Source organism: Panicum virgatum, chromosome 3N (assembly GCF_016808335.1).
Source record: "Panicum virgatum strain AP13 chromosome 3N, P.virgatum_v5, whole genome shotgun sequence".
Classification (NCBI taxonomy): Eukaryota; Viridiplantae; Streptophyta; class Magnoliopsida; order Poales; family Poaceae; genus Panicum; species Panicum virgatum.
This window is the reverse complement of record NC_053147.1, coordinates 10,471,532-10,494,023: the sequence shown is the minus strand read 5'-3', so window position 1 is coordinate 10,494,023 and position 22,492 is coordinate 10,471,532. Positions and strand designations below refer to the sequence as shown.

At 46.2% G+C, this 22,492-nt stretch overlaps 3 protein-coding genes and 1 pseudogene across 5 annotated transcripts; 3 read left to right on the top strand and 1 right to left on the bottom strand.

Annotated features, from left to right (window-relative positions):
• Nucleotides 1-480: 480 nt before the first annotated feature.
• LOC120667266 lies at nucleotides 481-3,199 on the top strand. 2 transcript variants are annotated; one of them, XM_039947355.1, is made up of 8 exons: nucleotides 481-954; nucleotides 1,061-1,105; nucleotides 1,293-1,379; nucleotides 1,872-1,952; nucleotides 2,027-2,086; nucleotides 2,334-2,567; nucleotides 2,685-2,787; nucleotides 2,898-3,199. In XM_039947355.1, the coding sequence occupies exons 1-8, from the start codon at nucleotides 766-768 to the stop codon at nucleotides 2,945-2,947; spliced, it is 849 nt and encodes a 282-aa protein (XP_039803289.1). In that variant the 5' UTR covers nucleotides 481-765; the 3' UTR covers nucleotides 2,948-3,199. The 2 variants fall into 2 exon arrangements, with proteins under 2 accessions (XP_039803289.1, XP_039803288.1); XM_039947354.1 differs by having other exon boundaries at nucleotides 617-954; nucleotides 2,292-2,567.
• Nucleotides 3,200-4,134: 935 nt separating this feature from the next.
• Nucleotides 4,135-8,411, top strand: LOC120667265 (annotated as a pseudogene).
• Nucleotides 8,412-8,892: 481 nt separating this feature from the next.
• On the top strand, nucleotides 8,893-12,497 carry LOC120667264 (universal stress protein PHOS34-like). Its single transcript, XM_039947353.1, has 4 exons — nucleotides 8,893-9,227; nucleotides 11,722-11,831; nucleotides 11,921-12,039; nucleotides 12,125-12,497. The coding sequence occupies exons 1-4, from the start codon at nucleotides 9,041-9,043 to the stop codon at nucleotides 12,204-12,206; spliced, it is 498 nt and encodes a 165-aa protein (XP_039803287.1). The 5' UTR covers nucleotides 8,893-9,040; the 3' UTR covers nucleotides 12,207-12,497.
• A 186-nt stretch (nucleotides 12,498-12,683) lies between these two features.
• Nucleotides 12,684-14,951, bottom strand: LOC120667263 (DNA-directed RNA polymerase V subunit 7-like). 2 transcript variants are annotated; one of them, XM_039947351.1, is made up of 3 exons: nucleotides 14,802-14,951; nucleotides 13,993-14,031; nucleotides 12,684-13,509 (listed from the first exon to the last, which is right to left on the bottom strand). In XM_039947351.1, exon 3 carries the CDS (start codon nucleotides 13,497-13,499, stop codon nucleotides 12,972-12,974), a length of 528 nt encoding a protein of 175 aa, XP_039803285.1. In that variant the 5' UTR covers nucleotides 13,500-13,509; nucleotides 13,993-14,031; nucleotides 14,802-14,951; the 3' UTR covers nucleotides 12,684-12,971. The 2 variants fall into 2 exon arrangements, with proteins under 2 accessions (XP_039803285.1, XP_039803286.1); XM_039947352.1 differs by lacking the exon at nucleotides 13,993-14,031.
• Nucleotides 14,952-22,492: the final 7,541 nt, after the last annotated feature.

Below are 22,492 nucleotides of genomic sequence, written 5' to 3'. Positions count from 1 at the left end.
GTATACAAATATAATGTAAAAGTAGTACAAAAGAGGGTTAAAGGGTTCATTTAGACTAAAATATATTATACAAACATTTATTTAGTATACTTTGCGGGTATTTGAATTTAAACCAAAAATGAAAAAAAATTTGAATTTGACCGGTTATCAGTCAAACCGGCCGGTAAACCGGCCAAACCGGCCGGTAAACCGGTCTAGCCGGCCGGTATACCGGTACAAACCGGTTGAACTACGCCATTTGAATTCAAATTTGAATTTCACCGGTTCCGACCGGTAACCGCCGCCCTCCGGTACCGGTAGGGCGGCGGTTACCGGTCTCCGGTCGGTTAGGTGAACCCTGGGCGGAGCTAGCTACAGCGGGCGGCGCGGCAGGGGCGACGAGGAGCGGCGGCGGCGCTCCAAAATTTTGATTGAAGCCTGGGTTGGATCTGCATCGTTTGATTTGTCAGCATGTGATCTGAGCCGTTGTTTTTCGTGAGGTGGGGCATTGCTGGGTACATTTCTTTGGTGCACATTGGATTGATATCTCAAGGGGGGCATTGTGCGGGTTGGATTTAGCATAATTCGCATCCGTGCTTTAGTGGATGGATTGGCCTCGATCGGGGCGTGCGTGGGGCCAGCAAATAACCTCTGGTTTGGAGCCAGGGACTCCTAGTCTCCTACTACAGGCTAATCTAGGTTTACTACCATACTAGTTTATTATAAATAAAAACACCGAATCTCCCTCCTCTGATCGTCGATCGCCCCCCTCCGCAAGTCACGCACATGGCCGCGCCGCCAGCACCCCCGCTCCGTGCCTCATGGTCCTCCCCGATTCATGGGGCCACCATGCATCTCCGCCATACGCCCGGCCGGCGGCGGCGGTCGGCGCCAGTCAAGACGCAGGCCCGCAAGCGGGACTTGTTCCGCTCCTACTGGCCGGAGCCTTACTGGCCGGACCCGGACCCGGACAGGGTAAGACCAACTGTACCGTGCAGATCGATCCATCCATCTACTTTTATATCTGTTCCGTCGTATAAACAGAGAGATGACAATCCATCTACTTTTATATCTGGTGAAGGAGATGCTCAAACACCAGCGGGCTTTTAGAGCTGCGATGGGCCCGGTATGTACTTCACGCCTCCGTTTAGTTAATTTGATTCGTTAATTTTTATGCATTTTCTTTATTTGAGATTGATTTGTTATTTCTGATACATTTTCTTGTTTCTAACAAAAGCGGCCTCCTGATGTGCTTATCATTTATTTATTTATTAACTTTGTTGGGTTTCGGATGCATCTTTTTGTTTTTGAAGCGTGAGCCTCCCGCTATGTTCCGCAAGGAAAAGGATGACATTTCAAAGTACATGATGGAGATCTCTTCTTCCTCTGCGGACGATCCGGTACACGTCAACAACCAAATTGACAATTTTTATTTATAATAGTTAAAATCCAACGCCAAGTTGAATAAGTGTGCACAACCTTGTACTTACGTATGTCAAGCATGTTTATTTTATCACACATGGCATTATGCTAATATATCATCAACTCTTCTATGTTGAGCATTGCCAATGAATCAATGAAATACCTTATCCCAGGTAGTAGAGTGCAAAAAACGTGGTGGATCACCGAGAATGAACTTGCGTGGCAAACATCACTCATGAACTAGTGGAATATAATGAACTATTGAAATGAACACCCATGTAATGTACAATTTTTTTTAAATCTGGTTTCGACTTGACTATTATTATTATTACTTCCGTTGTATTTCTCAAGGGTTTTACAATACATTTACGGTGATTGTTTCTTCCCCTACATATCCATATTTTTATGTAGTCACATGGATTTTCACAATGATATGACAATGATTTCAATTTGTCTTTGTTTGGTGAAAGTGGCATTTGAACAACAAGGTGATGGCACTAACCGTTTGCACAGAAGCACAAAAAGCTCTGGATTTAGCTTCCATGATCATGGTAGGTAGTAATAATGAATTATTTAGTTGTGTTTACTGTTTATTTACCGCATCAATTATGTTAAAACTATCCAGGACCTTACCGATAGTACAAGCTTTGGTACAACAGAATTTTCTCGTCATATAGCAAACCAGGTAATTTCACTATCAATTTCATATACTCCCTCTGTCTCAAGTTGTAGATAATTTTGGTTGTTCTAGGTACGTATACTTTGTTATGCACCTAGATATACGCTATGTATATTTAGAAAAGCCAAAACGATTTATAATTTGGGATGGAGTAGCACATATAAATGACAAAAGTTGATGGCGATTAATATTGGTATAAGTTAAAATACAGATGGTTGGAATGTACACACCTACTTTTTGTGATGTTGCTAAGGATGCATACCACCACAAGACAATCAAGATGTACAAGCTTCTCTCATTTCTTGATGCTCTAAGACATTTAGGAGCAATTTGTCATATTGTGGTTCAAGAAACGGTGTCTATGCTCAACGATGGTCCTATGGAAGATAGTATTAACAGTGATATGAGGAAACATTCACATGAGTTCGACAAAAAGTTGAACAACTTGAGAGAAAGGTTCATGACGGCAACCGAAAGCTACCAGACGGTATTAGTTTGTCATAACTTATTGTTAATTTGCTTTCGTGAAGATATGATTCCAAATATCCAAATTCTCGCAGAAAAATAGTCTCTCCAACTTATGTAATAGCGCTTCATTCAACAGGTAGTGACGATGGATATACTCCATGATGGAATGAAACATGCACAATCATATATTTCCCAGCTGGTTGGACACCGCAGGGTTGCAATATATGATCTTAACCGAGGTTCGTTAAATTGTTTCCTGCTCAAAAGACTTTGTCCTCATGTTTACTTGGACTCTTTTTGGCAATTTTCCGTTTCATTTATTTGCGTTCGTCGTACTATGTTTTTGCAGCAAAACTGAATTCGATACGAGCAAAAGCAAACTTTGCTGCGGCAACTTGATGGAAAGCCAGGATAAGATGCCCACCCACCAGAGCCGTACATCTATGCTGCCATGCCTGATGCCTCCTATCTGCTTACGGTTCCTCTCTATATCAAATAAATTTTCTTTTGGTTCCTCCCTGTGTATATCGAATAATAATAACTTCCGCGAATCTTTATCCGAGGTCTGGGACGAATACTAATAGGCGTTGTGCTTAATAGTATTTTTTTTTCTTTTGTGCTTAATAATATTGGAACTCTTTGCTTTGGTCAGGTACGGTGTCTTCTTTCTTTCTTTGGTCAGCATTTCTGATTAGCCATTGCCTATTGTACGTGTCATGCATGCACAGATTGTAGTGCGCATTTTTGTTGTGTGAACCCTGACCGTAAATATATTTTGGTCGTGCGGTCGTAAACACTAAACAGAACAGATAACCAGCCCCAAAATGCAGAGTAGCAAAACAACAGATCAGATATCTGTTTTCTATAAAAATGAGAGAGCGAGAGATGGGGATCCAAAATTCACACTGCTAAACGAAAAGAAAACACTTTTTGGCAACTTTATTACTAGATAATGAAACGACAACACACGTCAGGTTCGATGGACATTGTCCCCTACAACAGTCCTAAAAAGTTACGGCCTCCACAGATGACGTACAGAACCGGAACACAAACACAACTTTGAAACCAAAACGAATACATGAGTTATCTGTACAACTTATCAGTGTTTAAATTATAATATAGACTGGTGAGTGATATGTGTTGAGAAAATAAAAAATAAGAAAAGAGAAGGAAAAAACAATATAAAAATGTGAAAGCAATAATTCGTAAAAAGGTAGCAACGCATTTTAAAGAAAAGAAAAAAGGAAAACAACTATATAACTAAGATATACAATAATTTAAACTATGTCCTTTGAAAAATAGATAAAAAAACATAGAGCAAAGAAAAATAGAAGGAAAACGAAAAAAAAAAGCGTGTACCACAGCTACCAAGCTATTGGATGTGCGTCGAAAATAAAATGAGAAAGGAAAAACAAAAAAATGGAAAAAGAAAGAAAAGAGCACGCGGCAAAGGAAAGAGAAAAAAAGGAAGGATAAACAAACAGATAAACTCGACTCGCTCGTTTTGTTTCATGCAAGCACTCTAGTAATAGGATTTTCGCCCTAACTGGCCGCCACCTCCAGCCGACTAGTCACGTCACCCATAGTGATCATCCAATGTGCACTTTTCAATCTCACGCAGATACTTCCCATTTTTCCGTTCCCACTTCGACAGTGTGGAAGTGGCCGCGCGACAAGCCATGGCCGCCGTCCCGGTCCCGCCGCCGCCTCTCCTCGCCTCCCACGCGGCCGTACGGGCCGCGGCCTCCGCCGTATCCCGCTCCCGCCGCGCCCGCCTCTCTGGCGACCAACCGCCGCAGGTCGCGGCCCTCCGGCGAGGCGACTGGGTCAAGCTCATCTGCGGCGCCAGCTTCGAGGTAACGTGCGCTTTCCACCTCGCGTCCTCGCTGGTTCACCCCCTAGCTAGATTGGGCTCCTGGGGCCAGTGAGTGCGTATGCACAGTAGGGTGGAATGGACTTCAGGAGCAGCGACTGCTCCATCTCTAAGACTCAACTGGTGGTGGAAGGCTGACCTGACGGGAAGGGTCATGCGCTTGTGCTGGACTTTTGGTGTTAGCCTAGAAGGAAAAATTGAATCGGGTTTTGACCTGTGGAAACCAACTCACAACAATGAGATCGGCAGTGGCCGTAATGTATATGTAAAATTGTAAATAGAGAGAAGAATTACTGACGGATGGCGTTATGATTCTCATGTTACGTGCATTGCTTATGCAGGATGCTGCTGATGTCAGGAACCTCTCCCTTGTCTACACGCTTGCTGGAGGTATCCATGTTGATTCAACTGAATTACTGAAAACATTCATTTGGAGTGGATATTTTACTGTAACAAGTAACATTTCATGACGCCATGACAATACTCATAGTAACTCAGGGTTTTTCTTTTAATTTCAGTCTGTCAAGAATTGAGATTTGAATTATTTGTATTGTAGTTTGGTCTTTTATAACAAGCTGAAACAAAATGAAAAAAAAAGAATAATCTGCCATCAGGGCACACAAGGACAAGCTTTTATTTGTTATGGATCAAAAAGGGTATTTGATCCAAGATGACTGTTATCAATCTTCACATTTATTCCTTTTCGCCTTATTAGGTAAAGCTGGGTTAAATAGAGCTACAGTACATGTTAACACCAAAAGGAAAAGAAGTACTACACGAATGCTAAACCTATGCAGATTGAAAAAAAATGTGTAGCTCTTAGTCTTTATCTTCTGATGAAATTTTGGTTGGAGGAGCTTCTGTAAATTCATGACTTCAAGACTTTGTGGAAGTAAAGTTAGTTAACTCAACCGGATGATTCACACAAATTTTACTTGAATATGCTAAGAAATACTGATTTAATAGAGTGGTTAGATAACCAACAAATTGTTGTGTTGGAAGCGTATTTCTTCTAGGTAAATGCTTTTCTTAAAAGAAAATGTACACTCCAGTGATTTCACTGTTTTAACAAACAAAACCTGATTGTACACACTTACGAATCATGCACAGTTTTGTGGATGCAGTGGATTGCATTGATTGTGCAGCAGATGCATCTGTGGTGGGTGCAGTGAATGAGGGTATTGATGTAGCAGCCTCAATCATACCAGCAGCTCAAAGGCCATGGCGGTTAGTGTTAATGATGATTGCAGAGACCTTCATTTCCGTAAAGCTGGTAATGACATACTGCAATGGAAACCATCTATTGAAATAGCATTCATGTCTCTTCAATTTTTTTGCATTGTTTTGATAGTTATCTTTTGAGAATTGCAATTACTTTCCTGCTTTCACTAGCAGTATTTCCCCGGTACATACTAATTAGGATACACCTGATATCTACTGAGACTTTTGCGCATCTGAATAAAACTTGTCTGTTCTCCAGAATTTGATCCTGAGGATTGCCCACCGGATTGCTCAAAGCCATGTGAGAAAGTTTGTCCTGCTGATGCAATATCTCTTGAGAGCATCATGGTTGGAGAACACACTCAATCTGATCCCTTACATGATAAACTTAAGGTATCAATTGGTTTGTTTATTTTCTTCTGCGTATTTTTATTCTCTTCATGAGCTTCAGATTTTTTACATGAGTTCTGCCTTGTGCAGGGTGGTGTTCTTACAGAGCGGTGCTATGGATGCGGACGATGCTTGCCAGTTTGCCCCTATGACAGAATAAGTGAGCACTGTTTATATTCCATCCAAGTTATTTTACCATCATCAGAATAGATTAGCTATACCTTTGTGCAAATTGCCTTCATAACATGCATATGTCAAACTTCACAGTATTCTTAAATCTGATCCCTCCTACACCTTGTGTATCTTATAGATGATGGAAGCTTTGCTTGAAACCATTTCAGGAGCTGTGTCCTATGTTCGAGATCCAACTACCACTTCTGAACTGTTGAAAAGGAATGATGTTGATGCAATAGAGATACATACCACTGGAAAGTATGTTTCCCTTTCTTTGAGATCATGGATTAACTGACGTATAGCTTTTCACTATTGGCATTACTTAGAGGGTATTTGATCTGATATATCCCATTACTGTAGGGGAACTGATACATTCAATACCCTCTGGAACAGCTTGAGTGAGTCAATCAATAATGTGAAGCTGGTGGCAGTAAGTTGCGCTCTTAATTTTCTGATGCACTAGTTCTGATGCTGAAAATTTCACCATCTTCCTTAACATGTAGAAAAATAAATCCCTTCATTCTTTCTCCATGATTGATGCATTCATGTTTTTAGGTTAGCATGCCTGATGTTGGTGAATCAACTGTTGATTTCATGAATGCGCTATACGCAATAATGGAGCCTCATATACAAGGGTACAATCTTTGGCAGGTTAGTTCACAAGAAAATGGACTGTTCAATTCCAACTTTGTAATATGAGGGGTATACTGTCAAATATAGCATTGTTCATGACTTTATTAATCATTCAATTCCAACTTTGTAATATGAGGGGTATACTGTCAAATATAGCATTGTTCATGACTTTATTAACCATTTTGTATTTTTTTACAATACATGAAACTGTAAACAATTTTTATGCTTTAATAAGATTTTCTGTAAATGCTAGCATCACTTTGCTAATCCTCTTGATGTGGTAGGGACCTGTGTATGCATATGATTATGGTAGTACCTTTGGTCAAACATATTGTACTTTCTTCTAGATTTTTTTTTTGAAAAATACTTTCTTTTGTGATCAGTTGGATGGCCGACCCATGAGTGGTGACATTGGCCGTGGTGCAACAAGGGAAACAGTTTCTTTTGCTGTTCATATGGCTTCAGTGTCAGAAAGACCACCTGGTACAGGCTAACCGCTGGAATATTTTCTGCCTTATGTGGCTCTCTTATCCCTACAGTTGTTAAGTTTTGCTTTAAAAAAGAGAATTGTTAAGTATTTGCTGTTGCTATGGTTTTGAAGGTTTCTATCAGCTGGGCGGTGGCATCAACTCATACACTATCGATTGCTTAAAAAAAGCTGGTCTTTTCCAGTCTACGACTTTTCCTGGTCATTTGTTCCTTACACACCTTTTCTTGTCCAATATGAAGCTCCACTTGCTGATTGAACTTATCTTTTGAGGGGAAGAAAATGTCCTTGTGAGAAACCTCTTTATACAATTGAATTCAGGGACAGCAACTTCTGAAACGATCGGTTCTCATCAAACTTTAATCGGAGGGATTGCTTATGGTGGCTATGCTCGCAAGGTTTGAACTTGTGACGTGGCTTTTAAGCTTGATCCTTACTCAAACAGAAGTAGGGACATGGCTTTTAAGATTGATCTAGTTACTACTGAACCCATGGTTCTCTCATGTGCTTTGTACATATGCTTTCCTCATATTTTCTTCTGTATTACAGGTCATTGGAAGAACTCTACGCAAAATACCGGCACAGTTTGGCTGTGTGCGCATTGAGGATCATCCAGAACATCTGCTGGAGGCATTACAAGAAGCCCTGTCATTAGTAGGTCCTGTGAAGGGTTATCCAGCTCTCTCAAGCCTATCATGAAAGAGGAGTAGACTGACAATAGGAAGTAAGTAGATAGTTATACCTTTGAACCCGGTTTAGAGTGTATATATTGCCATCCAGAAGGTGAAGAAAAAGAAATGCAGTGTGTTTCAGCGCCATCTGGATACCTGGATGATGTCAATATGCTGATAATTGGACAAGGAATCCATGTCCATGTCGTGGCGGATGGTCCCTTGTTGCCGTGGAATCTTTTGGTGCCGTGGTGCTGCGGACATCTCCTTTTGCCCTTGTAAATAAATATAGAAATAGCAGTACGAGTTGAACAGCTGACCATCGTTTTAGTTTACCAGACACGGTGTGCAAAATTGAAATGCAGTTGACAAACTGCAGCAACAGCTGCTCCGTCATTTTCAGGTAGGGCGACATATATTGCTGTCTAATGGCTACTTGAAATATTTTTCATTTGAAAATTATAGTAACAGCTCCTCAAATATGGCAAGTTGCTAATCAGCCAACCAATACCATGATTGTCGCACGGTATATCAAAATATCTCCGCTGTTTCTACTCTCATCGCCGTCACAAATACTTTTCCATTTTCATCAAATTCTAGTCATACTTTTGAAACTGGACTGCCAATAACTTTTGAATCAATATTTAGTTTCAAGACATAAAAACCATCACCATAATTTGTCTCTAAAAATGCTTTGTAGTCGCATATATTTGTTGAATATTAAAGCTATATATTCTAGTAAAAACTGAAATGGAATAAGACAGACAAACCACACAAACAAACAAAGCTGCAAATGCATCATTGACAATGACACACATGCACATGTGGATGGACGGATGGTGTCACCGCGCCTTGGGCCACCAAGTGTCTCCTTCGGCATCCGTCAAATTGGCCTCGAGTCCTGACCGACAGGCTGCCACCGCCACCGCCTTTCGCAGTCCAAGCAGTGTGCTCCACCTAGTCAGTCCTCCAGCAGCCCACCACCGCACAACGAGCCGGGTAGCTGTAGGAGAGGCCAGGGAGGAGAAGAAGGAGCTGAGGAGATGGCCGGCGCCGGGGGCGAGAGGTGGGTGGGGCTGGCGACGGACTTCTCCGAGGGGAGCCGCGCCGCGCTGCGGTGGGCGGCGGACAACCTGCTGCGCGCCGGCGACCAGCTGCTGCTGCTGCACGTCATCAAGGAGGCCGACTACGAGCAGAGCGAGGCCATCCTCTGGGAATCCACCGGCTCCCGTACGCGTCCTCCACCCCCCCCCCCCCCCCCACGACCCCATCTCCTCCTCCGACCCGCCCTTGCTTTGCCTGCTAGCTGTTCTTGGTCTTTTGTTGCTTGCCGCGCCAAGTTGGGAATTTCTACCCGAGCAAAGGTCGGATCTTTCACGGGTTTCCATGATCCATACCCTGCGCTGCGCGTATAGAATCAAACGTATCCAGCGGCGGAACCAGAAAATTTTTGAAGGGGGGGGGCCAAGAGGCTAAGCCAACATATGGCCATGGCGGCGGCCGGCGGCGTTACTGCGACGTATGTACGTCTTCAGTTCGGCTGAGGTGTCCGTTAGTTTGTTATACCATTGCAAAAACGATTCAGAGTCTATGTGCCATGTCTGCGGCTAGAGGCAAAGCTACCTCTAAAATTATCATGGTGCAACCGTTAAAGACCATAAAAAAAATTAACAATACATGGTAAATGCAAGTCTAGCTAGTGCTAAATTTTTCATTACCCTGGTGCATCGGTACCAGGCAAACTGTACGTAGCGTTAACCCTGGCTGCGCCGCTGCGGCTCCTCCTAAAATAGCTCTGGTACAGTTTTTTGATGAAGTAGAAACTGAAGTTGTGTTAAAAAATTGTTTCCTAAAACGGCTTCAGTCGCCTAGGATCATGGTAGCCGCGAGAAGCCACAATTTTTTGCTCGCAGGCAAAGCCGTTTTATGGCTTTATTCACGGCTCCCATGATAAAATCATTTTGAAAATGATACTTTGATAGAGCTTTCATCAAAAGTCGGTGAGGAAGCTATGCAAAACAGACTACTTTTTGCTTGTAGTTATTGCCTCTTAGACTATGTACTTGATTTTAATTGAAAATACAACGTGAGCTACTAGATATTGAATTTGTTGTAGAATCACTTATCTAATTATTTGTTATATACTGCAAAAAAGAGGGAGGTTCAATTTTTTTTTTCAGCCTTAGGGGGGCCGTGGCCCCTGCTAGCCCCCCCTGGTTCCGCCGTTGAACGTATCGATCGTCTCCTGCCAATTACTCTGCTCTCTTAACTACGGATTTGGGAGCTCGTGTTCTTCGGGGAGCTAGAATCGGGGCAAAACCTATGCAACACGGATAAGGATACGCGTATCGGTATCGGAAGGATACGGATACGCGGATACGACAATTTCCTAAAAAATCCGATACGCGGATATGTTTTACTATTTTTTTAAAAGCAGTAAATTACCTTGCAAGAAATTCTAGGAACTAAAATGTGAGGGAATATAAGTTTTAGGTACTAGATTGTGAGAAAAATGAAGTTATAGGGACTATATTGAGAGAAAAAAGAAGTTTCAGGGATCAGAATGCGTCACAACTTCATATATTCATATGTCCTATAATAATTAAAAAATATAAGGGGTAAAATGAAAAAGAACCAATCCTTATCTCTTACTATCTCCGCCAGCCCCTGGCGGCCATGGAGCTCTCCCTCACCGGCAACTCTCAGTCCGTGCTCCCTCCCCTGCTGCCTACCCTCCTCCTCCACTCCGCTCGGCGCGGCGTTCGCCGCCGGCGGATCTCCCCCTCCCCTGCTGCCTACCCTCCTCTGCACTCGGCGCGGACGGCCGCGAGCGGAGCGGCGGAGGCGGGAAGAGCGGCGCAGGTGGGGCGCATGGCCATGGGAGGAGCGGAGCAGCACGCGGCTGCGGGCGAGCGGAGCAGCGCGGGCAGACCGAGCGGCGCGCGCGTCCGGCGAGCAGGGACGGAGGCTCGTCGCGTATCGGCGCGCGTGGCCGGCAAGCAGATACGTATTGGCTCGCGTATCCAATATTCACAAAAATAATAAAAATTCGGATACTCCGAGGATACATATCTAAGGCGTATCCGACACGTATCCGTATCCGATACGTATCGGATACGCGATACGCTGCCTTAGTGGCGTATCCGTGTTACGGAGGGCAAAACAGGGAAAGGCCCAAAGATACAAGGGAAAGTGGGTGTGTCTAGGACAGGTCATATCCTACAAGTTGCGGCGATTCCGTCATCAGTTTAATTGTTCGCAATTTGTGCAGCCAAATTGATCGATTGTTTTCTGAACCAAAGCCAAATTCTGAATTTCATCACGAACCTATGCTCGGCTGAACTATTCGCCAATAAACAATGCAACTACTACTGGTGTTCATTCAGGCCAATTTTATTTAGGGGTTAGGCTGGCATAGGACAGCACTATGCCACTACTTTATTTTAATAAAGAATGGTGCAACAGGGTGTAGTACTCTAGTTTACCTGTCAACTTTTCAAAATTATATATATCATCTTTCAGGGCAGTTGCACATCTTCCTGCTTGCAGAAATCGAAATTCAGATTATTATTATTTTTTACTCGGAACATCATGATCCGTTACAGCAACATGGAGGGTTCACTTTCATGTGTAGTAGATGGCTTTTTCACTCTGAACATCATATTACAGCGTGGTAGGCTGGCTGCTCAATATTCTCATTGCTTTGGTTTGTTAATTCTGGTAGCGTTGATTCCCCTCTCGGAGTTCTCTAATCCTATTACTGCCAAGAAATATGGGGCAAAGCCTGATGCTGAAACCTTAGATCTCCTCAACTCCATAGCCCAGGAGAAGGAGGTGATCACTCAAATCTTTGCTTGTTTTCTCTTATCATCCACTTGCCAATGTTTGGTCTACTGAGGTTTCAAGTTCCTTTTGGCAAACAGGTTATGGTGGTTATCAAAGTCCTCTGGGGAGATCCCCGGGAGAAGCTAAGCCACGCTATCAACGACATGCCCTTGAGCTGCTTGGTCATAGGTAGCAGAGGCCTGGGAAAGCTCAAGAGGTTGCACCAAGCTGCTTCCAGAATGTTCTTAATGAGCATGTTATCTTCCTCATACCAGTGCTGATCTTCTTATATCTTGCTTCAGGGTGCTCTTGGGAAGCGTCAGCGACTACATCGTGAACAACGCGACCTGCCCTGTCACAGTCGTCAAGCCCAATGACGGCTGATCTTATCATCGAAATGACCGAATGTGTTGCTGTTATAAGATGATCGGCCTGTTGAAGAACATGCACTAGATTCCAGCTAGCTGAAACATGTTGAACCAGGCAGTTTTATTGTAATAATAGGCAAATGACCTTTTGAAGGACATGGACATGTAATAGTTCTGTTTTCCTGATTAGCTGGACGATGCTTTTGTTACTGAATGAGTGGTGTTTATAGCTTCGTAGGTCTGAAAAATTGGGTCACTATTCTATTGTGCTTCTGCTGATCAATGCGATGTCTATGCTTGCACATCATACATGTTATTATATTTTGGTTCTGGAAATCTAAGCACCGTATACTTCAAATAAGATAAGAGAAACATACGAGAGAAAGAAGCTTCTCAGCTGTGAGTAATATGACAGATGTTTGGGTAAATGTCATTATGGATGTATAAACATGCCACGCAAATCATAAAGCCATATAAATGGAACAAATTCAACTGACCAGATCAAGAAACACCATGCATCATATACCTGCAAGCAAGCATAGGAAGGAACACCAATTGACAACGAAGGTTCATCACAGTACACTGATGTTAAACCACGGAGCCAAATGGCCCGGCATCAGCCATAAGCATTACCGTCACAGAAGACATCGGTCATGCCCTGACGCTACAGAGCAAACTACTGACTGCAAAGTTAAATCTAGCACATCACAACCACCCACCCATCCATGGATCGTCCAACAAGCAATGTACATCAGTGCCACGTTTAATCTGTCGAACCAGTTCACACAGGCCCAAGGAAGTCTCCAGCAATCGTGGCAAGGAGCTGGAATTGGCGGTCGGCTTCCATCCAGCGGTACCCCATGACCTTGAAACGCACGGCGGTGTCCTTCTCCAGCTTTGAGTGGTCGTTCATGAACATTGGGTTCTCCCCGCCAATGTACTTGTAGCCGCCCATCGACTTCTCAGCCATGAAGATGCTCTCGACAGGTCCAGATTTGAGAAACACACCGTGCTTGAGGATCCTATCCACGTATCCAACCATGATATCACCCTTCATAGGCTTGTGCGTGATGCAGGTGAATGTGACTGGGAACAGAACGTCTCCAGTGAGCTCACGCACTTTCCCTTCAGATATTGCCTTCAGCCGATTGACGGCAATGTAGTACCCATGCTCCTTGGAAGCCCTCCTGTTGGTAACATCCTCCAGAAGACGCACAATTATAGCCTTGCGGAGCAGGAGGCCCTTGCGGTCCAGCTGGCTAGGTGAGATCAACACATTCCATGACATCTCTGCCTCAAGAAAAACCATGGCTGAGTACCTGCCAAAATATAGGACATGCTGGGTTACCGTATTTCTGGGTAAAATAAAGTGACCCATTGATTCATGGAAGACATGCAATTGTGATTGCAGTATCATCACACAAGTAACAGGTTAAAAGAATATAAAACAAAACTATGTTAGAGATAACATTAACTCAAATTTGAATGTCAAGACATCGTCATGGTCTTATGAGCATGATTCTGGTTCCCATATCATCATGGCAATAATTTGAGGTAAGAGAAGGTTTTCTACTACTTCATAGCGTATTATGATATTATCTAATACAATTCTCCTCTTTAAGGTTATGTAGAGGACTGCGTATTATGATATTATCTAATACAATTCTCCTCTTTAAGGTTATGTAGAGGACTTATCTGAATAACAGCTTAGTGAAACTAACTACTGGAATCAAAAGAATGATGGAACCTGGACATTATAGAATCTAAACAAGCATGTAAATAAATAACAAAATTGCTTTTACCTCACAGCCCACCCTGCACTGTGTCCTTGAGAAGTTCAACTGAAAAAAATAAGTTCAAAATAAAGAAAGGCATCTACAGTTAAATTCTCAGGGATGGAGTTATAGTAGGTGAGGTTCTTATTTTACACTTCCCGTATATCAATCAAAAACACAGTGCTGCAGAATTTTATGCATCTATCTATTGCAGTAGTGCATAACTAATGTGTGGCAGCAGCAGGGAAGGACTAGGGATACGAGATGGTTACCCTGAAGCCCAAGACCCCAACTGCTACGGAAGGATTTTCGAACATCCCATCAACCAGTTCTACCAACATGACCTCTACAACAATACCCGGAGTACAACCAACCACATTCTAATAAAACAACCGAAAAAAAAACAATATGGAAAAATTCAGCGGCATGAGTATGTTATCATTTCGAGTTTTCAATTGTAGTTGCACTATGTCTGTTTGCTTCTGTAAGAGGGAGGGGGGGAGGAAGGGTCACTATAAAACCAATCGAAGTAACAATTTCAGACAAACCAGATCGCCAAACGGATTCGGTAAAGACCCGCATGCTAGTCTTAGTTTCCAGGCAACACATTGCTTGCTGAACATTGCCAGTCTTAATTTCCTGCCTCCATGACCCCAACCCAACACCGCATCGCCATTCGGTGGACCAGGGGCGTACGCCGTACGCGTACTCAACATTGGGGCGGGGCGGACCCAGTATAGGACATTGGTGTTCGATTTCGCACAGGTTAGGGGGTTTGGATGTTCGATTTCGCACAGCAGGAAAGGAAGGGGAGGGAAGGGAAAGGGCGGATATACCCTGTCGGCCGGCGAAGCGCCCGACGAAGACCTGGCCCGCGCGCAGGAGCTGCCTAACCCTAGGCCGAGGCGCCGGGCGGAGGAGAGGCGGAGAGAGAGAGCGACAGACGGACAGGCAGAGAACGACCGAGAGAGAGGAAAAAAAAGACCGGTAGAAAGAAAAAAAAAGGCTGACTTGGGTCTACTGGGCTTTATGGGCTTTGGCGCAAGGGGGAAAATTTTGGCCCAAGCTGCCAGCCCAGCCGCATCCCATGGTCGTCTTCAACCTCCAGACCCCCCTATCCTTCCTCCCATGGCCAAAAAATTTAAGGGGGGCCAAAGGAGGACTCCATGGCTTCTCCGGCAGTAGGGGGGCTCGAGCCCCGCCCGCCCCACCGGCAGATCCGTCACTGGACCTGGCAAGGGTGGCGCCACTCCCCCAGTCATCGCCGCTTGGAAAGAAGGCGGCCGAGCGAGCGAGCGAGAGAGAGGGGACTTCCGTGCGGTGCGTCAGGAGGCCCACGAGAAGCCCACAAATGCAGCGGGACCTCCTGGTTTTACAGTGTTCGTTTTTATGTATTTAACCAAGAAAAGTGGTTGTCCTTCTATTATACTATCAATTATTTTTCTTGATATATATCAAATGAGACACTTTTTTGGTGTCTTTCTCAAAAAAAAAGAAAGAAAGAAAGTGGTTGTCCCCTAGCTCAAAGGCCCCAAAACAGCAGCAACTAGACTAAGCATCCATCCAAGAGAAGATAATTTATGTGCAAGGAAACCCAAAACTTTGTTGTGACACAAAATGAAACATTACGAATCCCGTGTCAGTAGTGATAAGTGAATGTTGGTTATGACTCATCGTAGTATCCTTTTTCTCCAGGCTCGGTGGCTTAGCAAGGTTGTGTTTATCCCTTTGTGGTGTTGGTGTGGCCTTATAAATCATGTTGGTAACTGAGAGGCACATGAATCATAAGACAACGCCTCCCTACAACAACATGTGGTGGTTCTGTATTCAAGTGAAACAATTTTTGTTTGCTTCGGTCGCTCCCTACTTTAGGAGATTACAAGTAGGTTACATCCTGCTGGCCACCAAGGCGCCAAGGCAGAGATATAATGAGGCTAATTAGAGGTGTTCCGCAGGCCTCCAAGTACAGATAAACTCCTCCAACTTCAACAGTCATCTGATGAATGGAAAAATTACATACTTAAAATAGTCATAAAAAATTTCAAGAACAATTATATTGATTCATTCTTTAGGAAAATTATATTGATTTGTTTTTGTTGTTGCCACCTGTGTGCGTGACGCACACGGCCGAACCTGCAAGCGACATGCCTCTCTGTCCTGCTAGGGTACGGTGTGACCGCGTCCGCGAGGCACAATAATATTGATTTGTTAATTAGAATGAAACTTACGAGAAACTCTCCAGTACTTTGAACAGAGCGCTAGGAAGGAAAGTAGCCCATGGAACACCTTTGAACCTGAAGCCCTCCAAAATACAGATAAACTCCTACTTTATGAGTCATCTGATGAATAGAAACATTACATGCTTAAAATAGTCGTAAAAAGTTTCAAGAACAATTATATTGATTTTTTTAGGAAAATTATATTGATTTATTTTTGTTGCTGCCATCGGTGTGCGTGCCGCACACAACCAAACCCGCAAGCGACATGCCTCTCTGTCATGCGACGCTTTATATGCGCTGGGTATGGTGTGCCTGCGAGGCACAATTATAATGATTTGTTACTTAGACTGTAACTCACGAGAAACTCTCTAGTACTTTTAACAGAGCGCCAAGAAGGAAAGTAGTCCGCGGAACACCTTTGAACCCGACGCCCTCCAAGATACAAATAAAATCCTACTTTAGGAGTCATCTGATGGATAGAAACATTACATGCTTAAAATAGTCGTAAAAATTTCAAAAACAATTATATTGATTCTTTTTTAGGAAAGTTATATTGATTTGTTTTTGTTGTTGCCATCGGTGTGCGTGCTGCACACGACCAAACCCGCAAGCGACATGCCTCTCTGCCCTGCTAGGTTTTGTGTGCGCTAGGTACGGTGTGCCTGCGAGGCACAATTATATTGATTTGTTAACTAGACTATAACTCACGAGAAACTCTCTATTACTTTGAACAGAGCGCCAGCCGCTAGGAAGGAAAGTAGTCCACAAAACACCTTTATATCCGATGCCCTCCAAGGTACAGATAAACTCCAACTTTAGGAGTCATCTGATGGATAGAAACATTACATGGTTAAAATAGTCATAAAAATTTCAAGAACAATTATATTGATTCAACTTTTTAAGAAAATTATATTGAGTTGTTTTTGTTGTTGCCACCGGTGTGCGTGCCGCACATGGCCAAACCCGCAAGCGACGCGCCTCTCTGTCCTGCGAGGCTTTGTGTGTGCTAGATGAAGCCCTCTAAGATACAGATAAACTCCTCCAACTTTAGGAGTCATCCTATGAATAGGAACATTACATGCTTAAAATAGTCGTAAAAAATTTCAAGAACAATTATATTGATTCATTTTTTAGGAAAATTTTATTGATTTGTTTTTGTTGTTGCCATCGGTGTGCATGCCCCACACGGTCAAACCCACAAGCGACACGCTCTCTATCATGTGAGGCTTTGTGTGCGTTTGGTACGATGTACTCGCGAGGCACAATTATATTGATTTGTTAACTAGACTGCTGGAAGGAAAATAGTCTATGGAACACCTTTGAACCCGAATCCCTCCAAGGTACAGATAAACTCCTCCAACTTTAGGAGTCATCTGATGAATAGAAACATCACATGCTTAAAATAGTGGTAAAAATTTTCAAGAACAATTATATTGATTCGTTATTTAGGAAAATTATATTGATTTGTTTTGTTGTTGCCACCGTTGTGGGTGGCACACACGGCCAAACCCGCAAGCGACACGCCTCTCTATCCTACGAGGCTTTTGCGCTGGGTACGGTGTGCCTGCGAGGCACAGTTATATTGATTTGTTAACTAGAATGTAACTCACGAGAAACTCTCTAGTACTAGAGTGCTAGGAAGGAAAGTAGTCCACGGAACATCTTTGACCCCGAAAAAATGCGAAACGCATACGTAAGGATAGCTACAATGAGCTGTATAATAAAAAGACGCTAAAAGAAAAAATAGGTGGGAATTCTGTCGCATCCAATGCTTTTCTCCGAATGCCTACGGTTTTTTTCCCCTCATGGTGGCATCCTCGAATGTTATGCATGCCACAATTTTTGTTCACGTACTAAGCACATTTGATTGCAGTATATATATAGAAATTTAAATTGGTGCATAAATCTAAACAACTGTTACATGGCAGTTCATTTTCCCTCAACTTTCGGTGAAAAAGAAAGGATATATTTCCATAACAACCACACAAGAAATGGTGAAAAAAGGTTGTAAATCACATGAGTAGGGAGGTTTTAGTGTCTAAAAGAACTCCTGGTGACATCATCCCATACATCGATCTCACATTCATGCACTGTCTGAACCTACAGTAGGGAATTCTGGGCAGTGTATTTTGCAGGCACTTTAGGCTATCTTTTATTTCCCAGAAAGCATGCGATTGTGACAAAATAAGTTGCATAAGCAACAAAACTGTGAACACACCATGAAAGCTTTTACCTTGCGGTGGCAGGGAAAACCAGTTGTTAGAGCAAGCCTAATAACTACGTCTGCTTGTCGGCGTATCGAGCTCTGGCTCACCCGACCTGCCGAGCTCGTGGGTGGCGGACCCCACCAATTTTTGGTGCTCAGCTGTGATGTAAGGATGGGAGTGGAAAAGAGGTCCGCACAGTATATTTCGCCTGCTACAGTGCCGACATCTCACGAGTCGCTTGTTCTCTCCTCTCTCTCTCATATTTTCTCTCTGCTCCCCGTCGGATCTCGCCCGCTCCCAGCCGACTAGTATACTTCTCTTACTGCATCGTCTCCAACAAACAGTCGGTGTGGCTGGCGACTGCCGGTACCCGGCGTGGTCACTGGTCACACAAAACGTGACTTCTTTTCTCACTGAAACCATTGGATATGTGGGATATTACATACACCTTCCGAGTATCTTCTCAGAGGACTAATTTGTGATAAGCTTTGAACCAAGGGGTGCTAATTTGTGATAAGCTTTGAACCAAGGGGTGCAGTCACAAGTTATCACCCCACCGCATCCGACCTTCCGTTCCTTGTTTTAAACCCGGGCTTGGCCGTCGCTGCTCCACATAGCATCTTCCCAAGCACTCCATCCATCGGAGATCAAAGGAAGAGCAAAAACTTGTGAGCTTGAGGGCGTACAGCCATGGCTGTGCTCGGCACCGTGGCTGTCGAGGTGTTCATCCCGGTGGCGGCGTTGATTGGCATCGCATTTGCGGTGCTCCAGTGGTATGTGGTTGCGGACTCCCCTTAGGGGACCCTGGTCTCTGGACTTTGTTTTTGCCTGGTCTCTCTGGCTTCTCTCTTCAAGAGGACGTACAAGGTCTACTGAGCACTCATCTCAACCGACTCCACTCCTAGCCGAGACTTGGGAGCTTCTCTCCCTCTCTCGCCTCGCTTGTACCCCTACTACAAGCACTCCGGGTGCAAGATAATACAGTGCCCTCGCACGCCCCCTTTGCTGGACGTACGGCCCCGCGGCCGGAACCAGGATAAACCGTGCGTTATTGTGTTGCCTCTTGCATCATCATCTGGGACGAGGAAACACGCAGCATTTACTAGTTGGGATCCGGACCCCCGGGTCAGGACACCGATAGTTGGCGCGCCAGGTAGGGGAGCTGCCGCGTGACATTTTTTCTCTCTTGTTCCCATTTGATCTCCAGGAATGGCGAGCAGATCCAACCCATACCCTATGGGTTTTTTGGATCCGCTTCCAGCAGGACGCGTGATCTCGTTCGGGAATCTCGAGTTCAGAGCAACCGGCAACGGTTACCTCATGCAGCTCCTCTCCCCCGGACGCGACCACGTCACTCCTACTTCACCAGCCCGGCGCAACAGGCGCTCGGGCCAACGTTGAGGCTGGCATATCGCGACTCAGCATCACGGCCAACGAGGCCACCGCATCGTCACCACGTGCTCCGGCATCGCCTGCGTCGCCGCCGTCTTCTGCGGCGGCACCAGTGCTCCCTAGGGGGGGTTCGACCTCGCCATCACCCTTCCCTTTCGGGATGCGCAACGCTGCTGCCTACCTCTCTTCGGTCAGCACTAACTTCACCAAGCGTGCGGATCTTCCGGGGCATCATCTTCTATCGATCCGCAACCTCGACGTGTCGTCTCCTGACGAACCTTACCCCGAGGCGGCAAGCTCCATCGCCGACGACGTCAACTTCTTCATGAACAACTTCACGGCCGACGAGGCCGAGGACTACTCCGGGGTCTGCGACCCCGACGCTCTTCGCTCATTCCAACTGGCGGCGGGTTACTGCCTCACCTGCTCCGAAGGCTCCAGCGAGAGGGATTTCGATCCTTCCCGGGAGTGCTTTATGGTGGACCTGGCGGACGAGCAGAACGACAACGCCCCAAGCAACGACGGGGACGCCGGGGCGGACGCGCGGGCAAAGCAACCGGTGAACCCGCCTGCAGCCCCTTCCTCATCAAGTTCAGCGGCGCGACAGGCTCAACTGGCGCAGCTCAACGAGCTTCAAGCCAAGCTCGACGAGCAGCATCAACAAACTCAGGAGCTACACGCCGCACTCGAGCAGCAGCGTACCGCGCGTGGTACACATGCTCAGGCAGCAGGACGAGTTGCGCGGGAGCGCATCCTGGCCGACGACAACGTCGACAAAGCTCCGGAACTGCAAACGGCCGGCGAGAAACTCGTCGCTGCGGCCTATCTACTCCAAGCTATGCCTGAGCCATCGACGCCTTCGGGCCGCAACCTGCGCCGCGAGGCACAGGAGCTCATCGAGCAAGCTGCCGTGCAGCAGGCCGAAAGTTCTGCGTCTCGTATGCGCTCGAAGGCCCCGGAGCCGCCTGGCGGGACTGTGCATCAGGACCGCGAGGCTTCTGTGCACACGCTACCAGCACGGAGGGGCAAGGCTGCCGTAATACCCGGTGCGAGGGCACCCTCGGTGCACGAGCGCATCGGAAGAGTTCCCGTGAGGGAGCGAATCTGTGACACTCGCGGGCACGCTGGCGACGGCGACGCCCGCAACGTCATTGACGGCAGGAGGTACACCCCTCGACGGGGTGGACGCTTCGACCCCGAGCACGACAGGGGTGAGTCACAGGAGCCTCCGGGCACCCGGGTGTTCAGCGGGAGATTCGGACCGCGCCCTTTCCCCCGCGCTTCCGACAACCCAACACCCTCGTCAAATACTCGGGCGAGACTGATCCTGCAGTCTGGCTCAACGACTACTGCCTAGCATGCCAGCTAGGCGGCGCGACGGAGGACGCGGTCGTCATCCGCAACCTTCCTCTTCATCTTGCTGACGCCACACGAACGTGGCTCGAGCACCTGCCTGCGGATCAGATCCACAACTGGGCCGACTTGGTGCACATCTTCGTGGGCAACTTCCAGGGCACGTACGTGCGCCCTGGGAATTCCTGGGACCTCAAGGGGTGTCGTCAAAAGCCCCGCGAGTCCCTGCGTGACTATGTGCGACGCTTCTCCAAGCAGTGCACCGAGCTCCCCAGCGTCACCCACGTCGAGGTCATCAACGCTTTCCTCGAGGGTACGACGTGCAGGAATCTGGTGCATGAGCTCGCGAGAAGCCGACCCGTTAACACCAACGAGTTGTTCGACGCTGCCACCAACTTCGCCGCCGGCGAAGAAGCGGTTGGTGCCATCTTCGACGACAAGCCGAGCAAGCGCAAGGACGATGCGCCCGCGGAGGGCAGCAACGTCAAGCCCAACGCCCCCGCCAAGAAATAGAAGCGGGGGAGGAAGGGAAAGAAGCCGGTCCCACCGAACCAGCGCGGGTCGGGGCAGGTAGAGGACTCCGAGGAGGCCTTCGCAGCCGCCCCAGACCTCGAGGCCCCCCTCAAGGTGGTGGTGGCCAGTTCGACGACATGCTTAAAAAGCCGTGCCCTTACCACAAGGGCCCGGTCAATCATACCCTCGAGCAGTGTGAGATGCTCAAGAAATACTACAACCGCGTCGCGCATCGCGACGAAGACAAGAAGAAGGATGCGGGTGACAAAGGTGGAGATGACGAGTTCCCCCCGGTGGAGAACGCCTTCTTCATTTTCGGAGGAGCAATGACAAATATGACTCCTCGGCAGCGCAAGCGTGAGCGCCGCGAAGTCTTTTCCGTCACCAAAGCCACGCCATCCTACCTCGACTGGTCGAAGGATACCATCGCCTTTGGCCGCGAGGACCACCCCGACTACGTCCCGCATCCGGGACGGTATCCGTTCGTTGTCGACCCCATCATCGGCAACACCCACTTCTCCAAGGTGCTCATGGACGGAGGCAGCAGCCTCAACATCATGTACGCCCCCACCTTGGAGCTCATGGGGATCGGACTGGACAAGCTTCGCCCCAGCAAGTCGCCATTCCACGGCATCACGCCGGGGAAGCGAGTCCAACCCCTCGGCCAGATCGATCTGCCTGTCTGCTTCGGCACGGCAGCTAACTTCCGCAAGGAGGTACTCACTTTTGAGGTGGTGGGGTTTCGAGGATCCTACCATGCCATCCTTGGTCGTCCTTGCTACGCCAAGTTCATGGCCACCAAATCAAGATGAAAGAGTCCGACCAGCTCGCGACTTCTTTTAT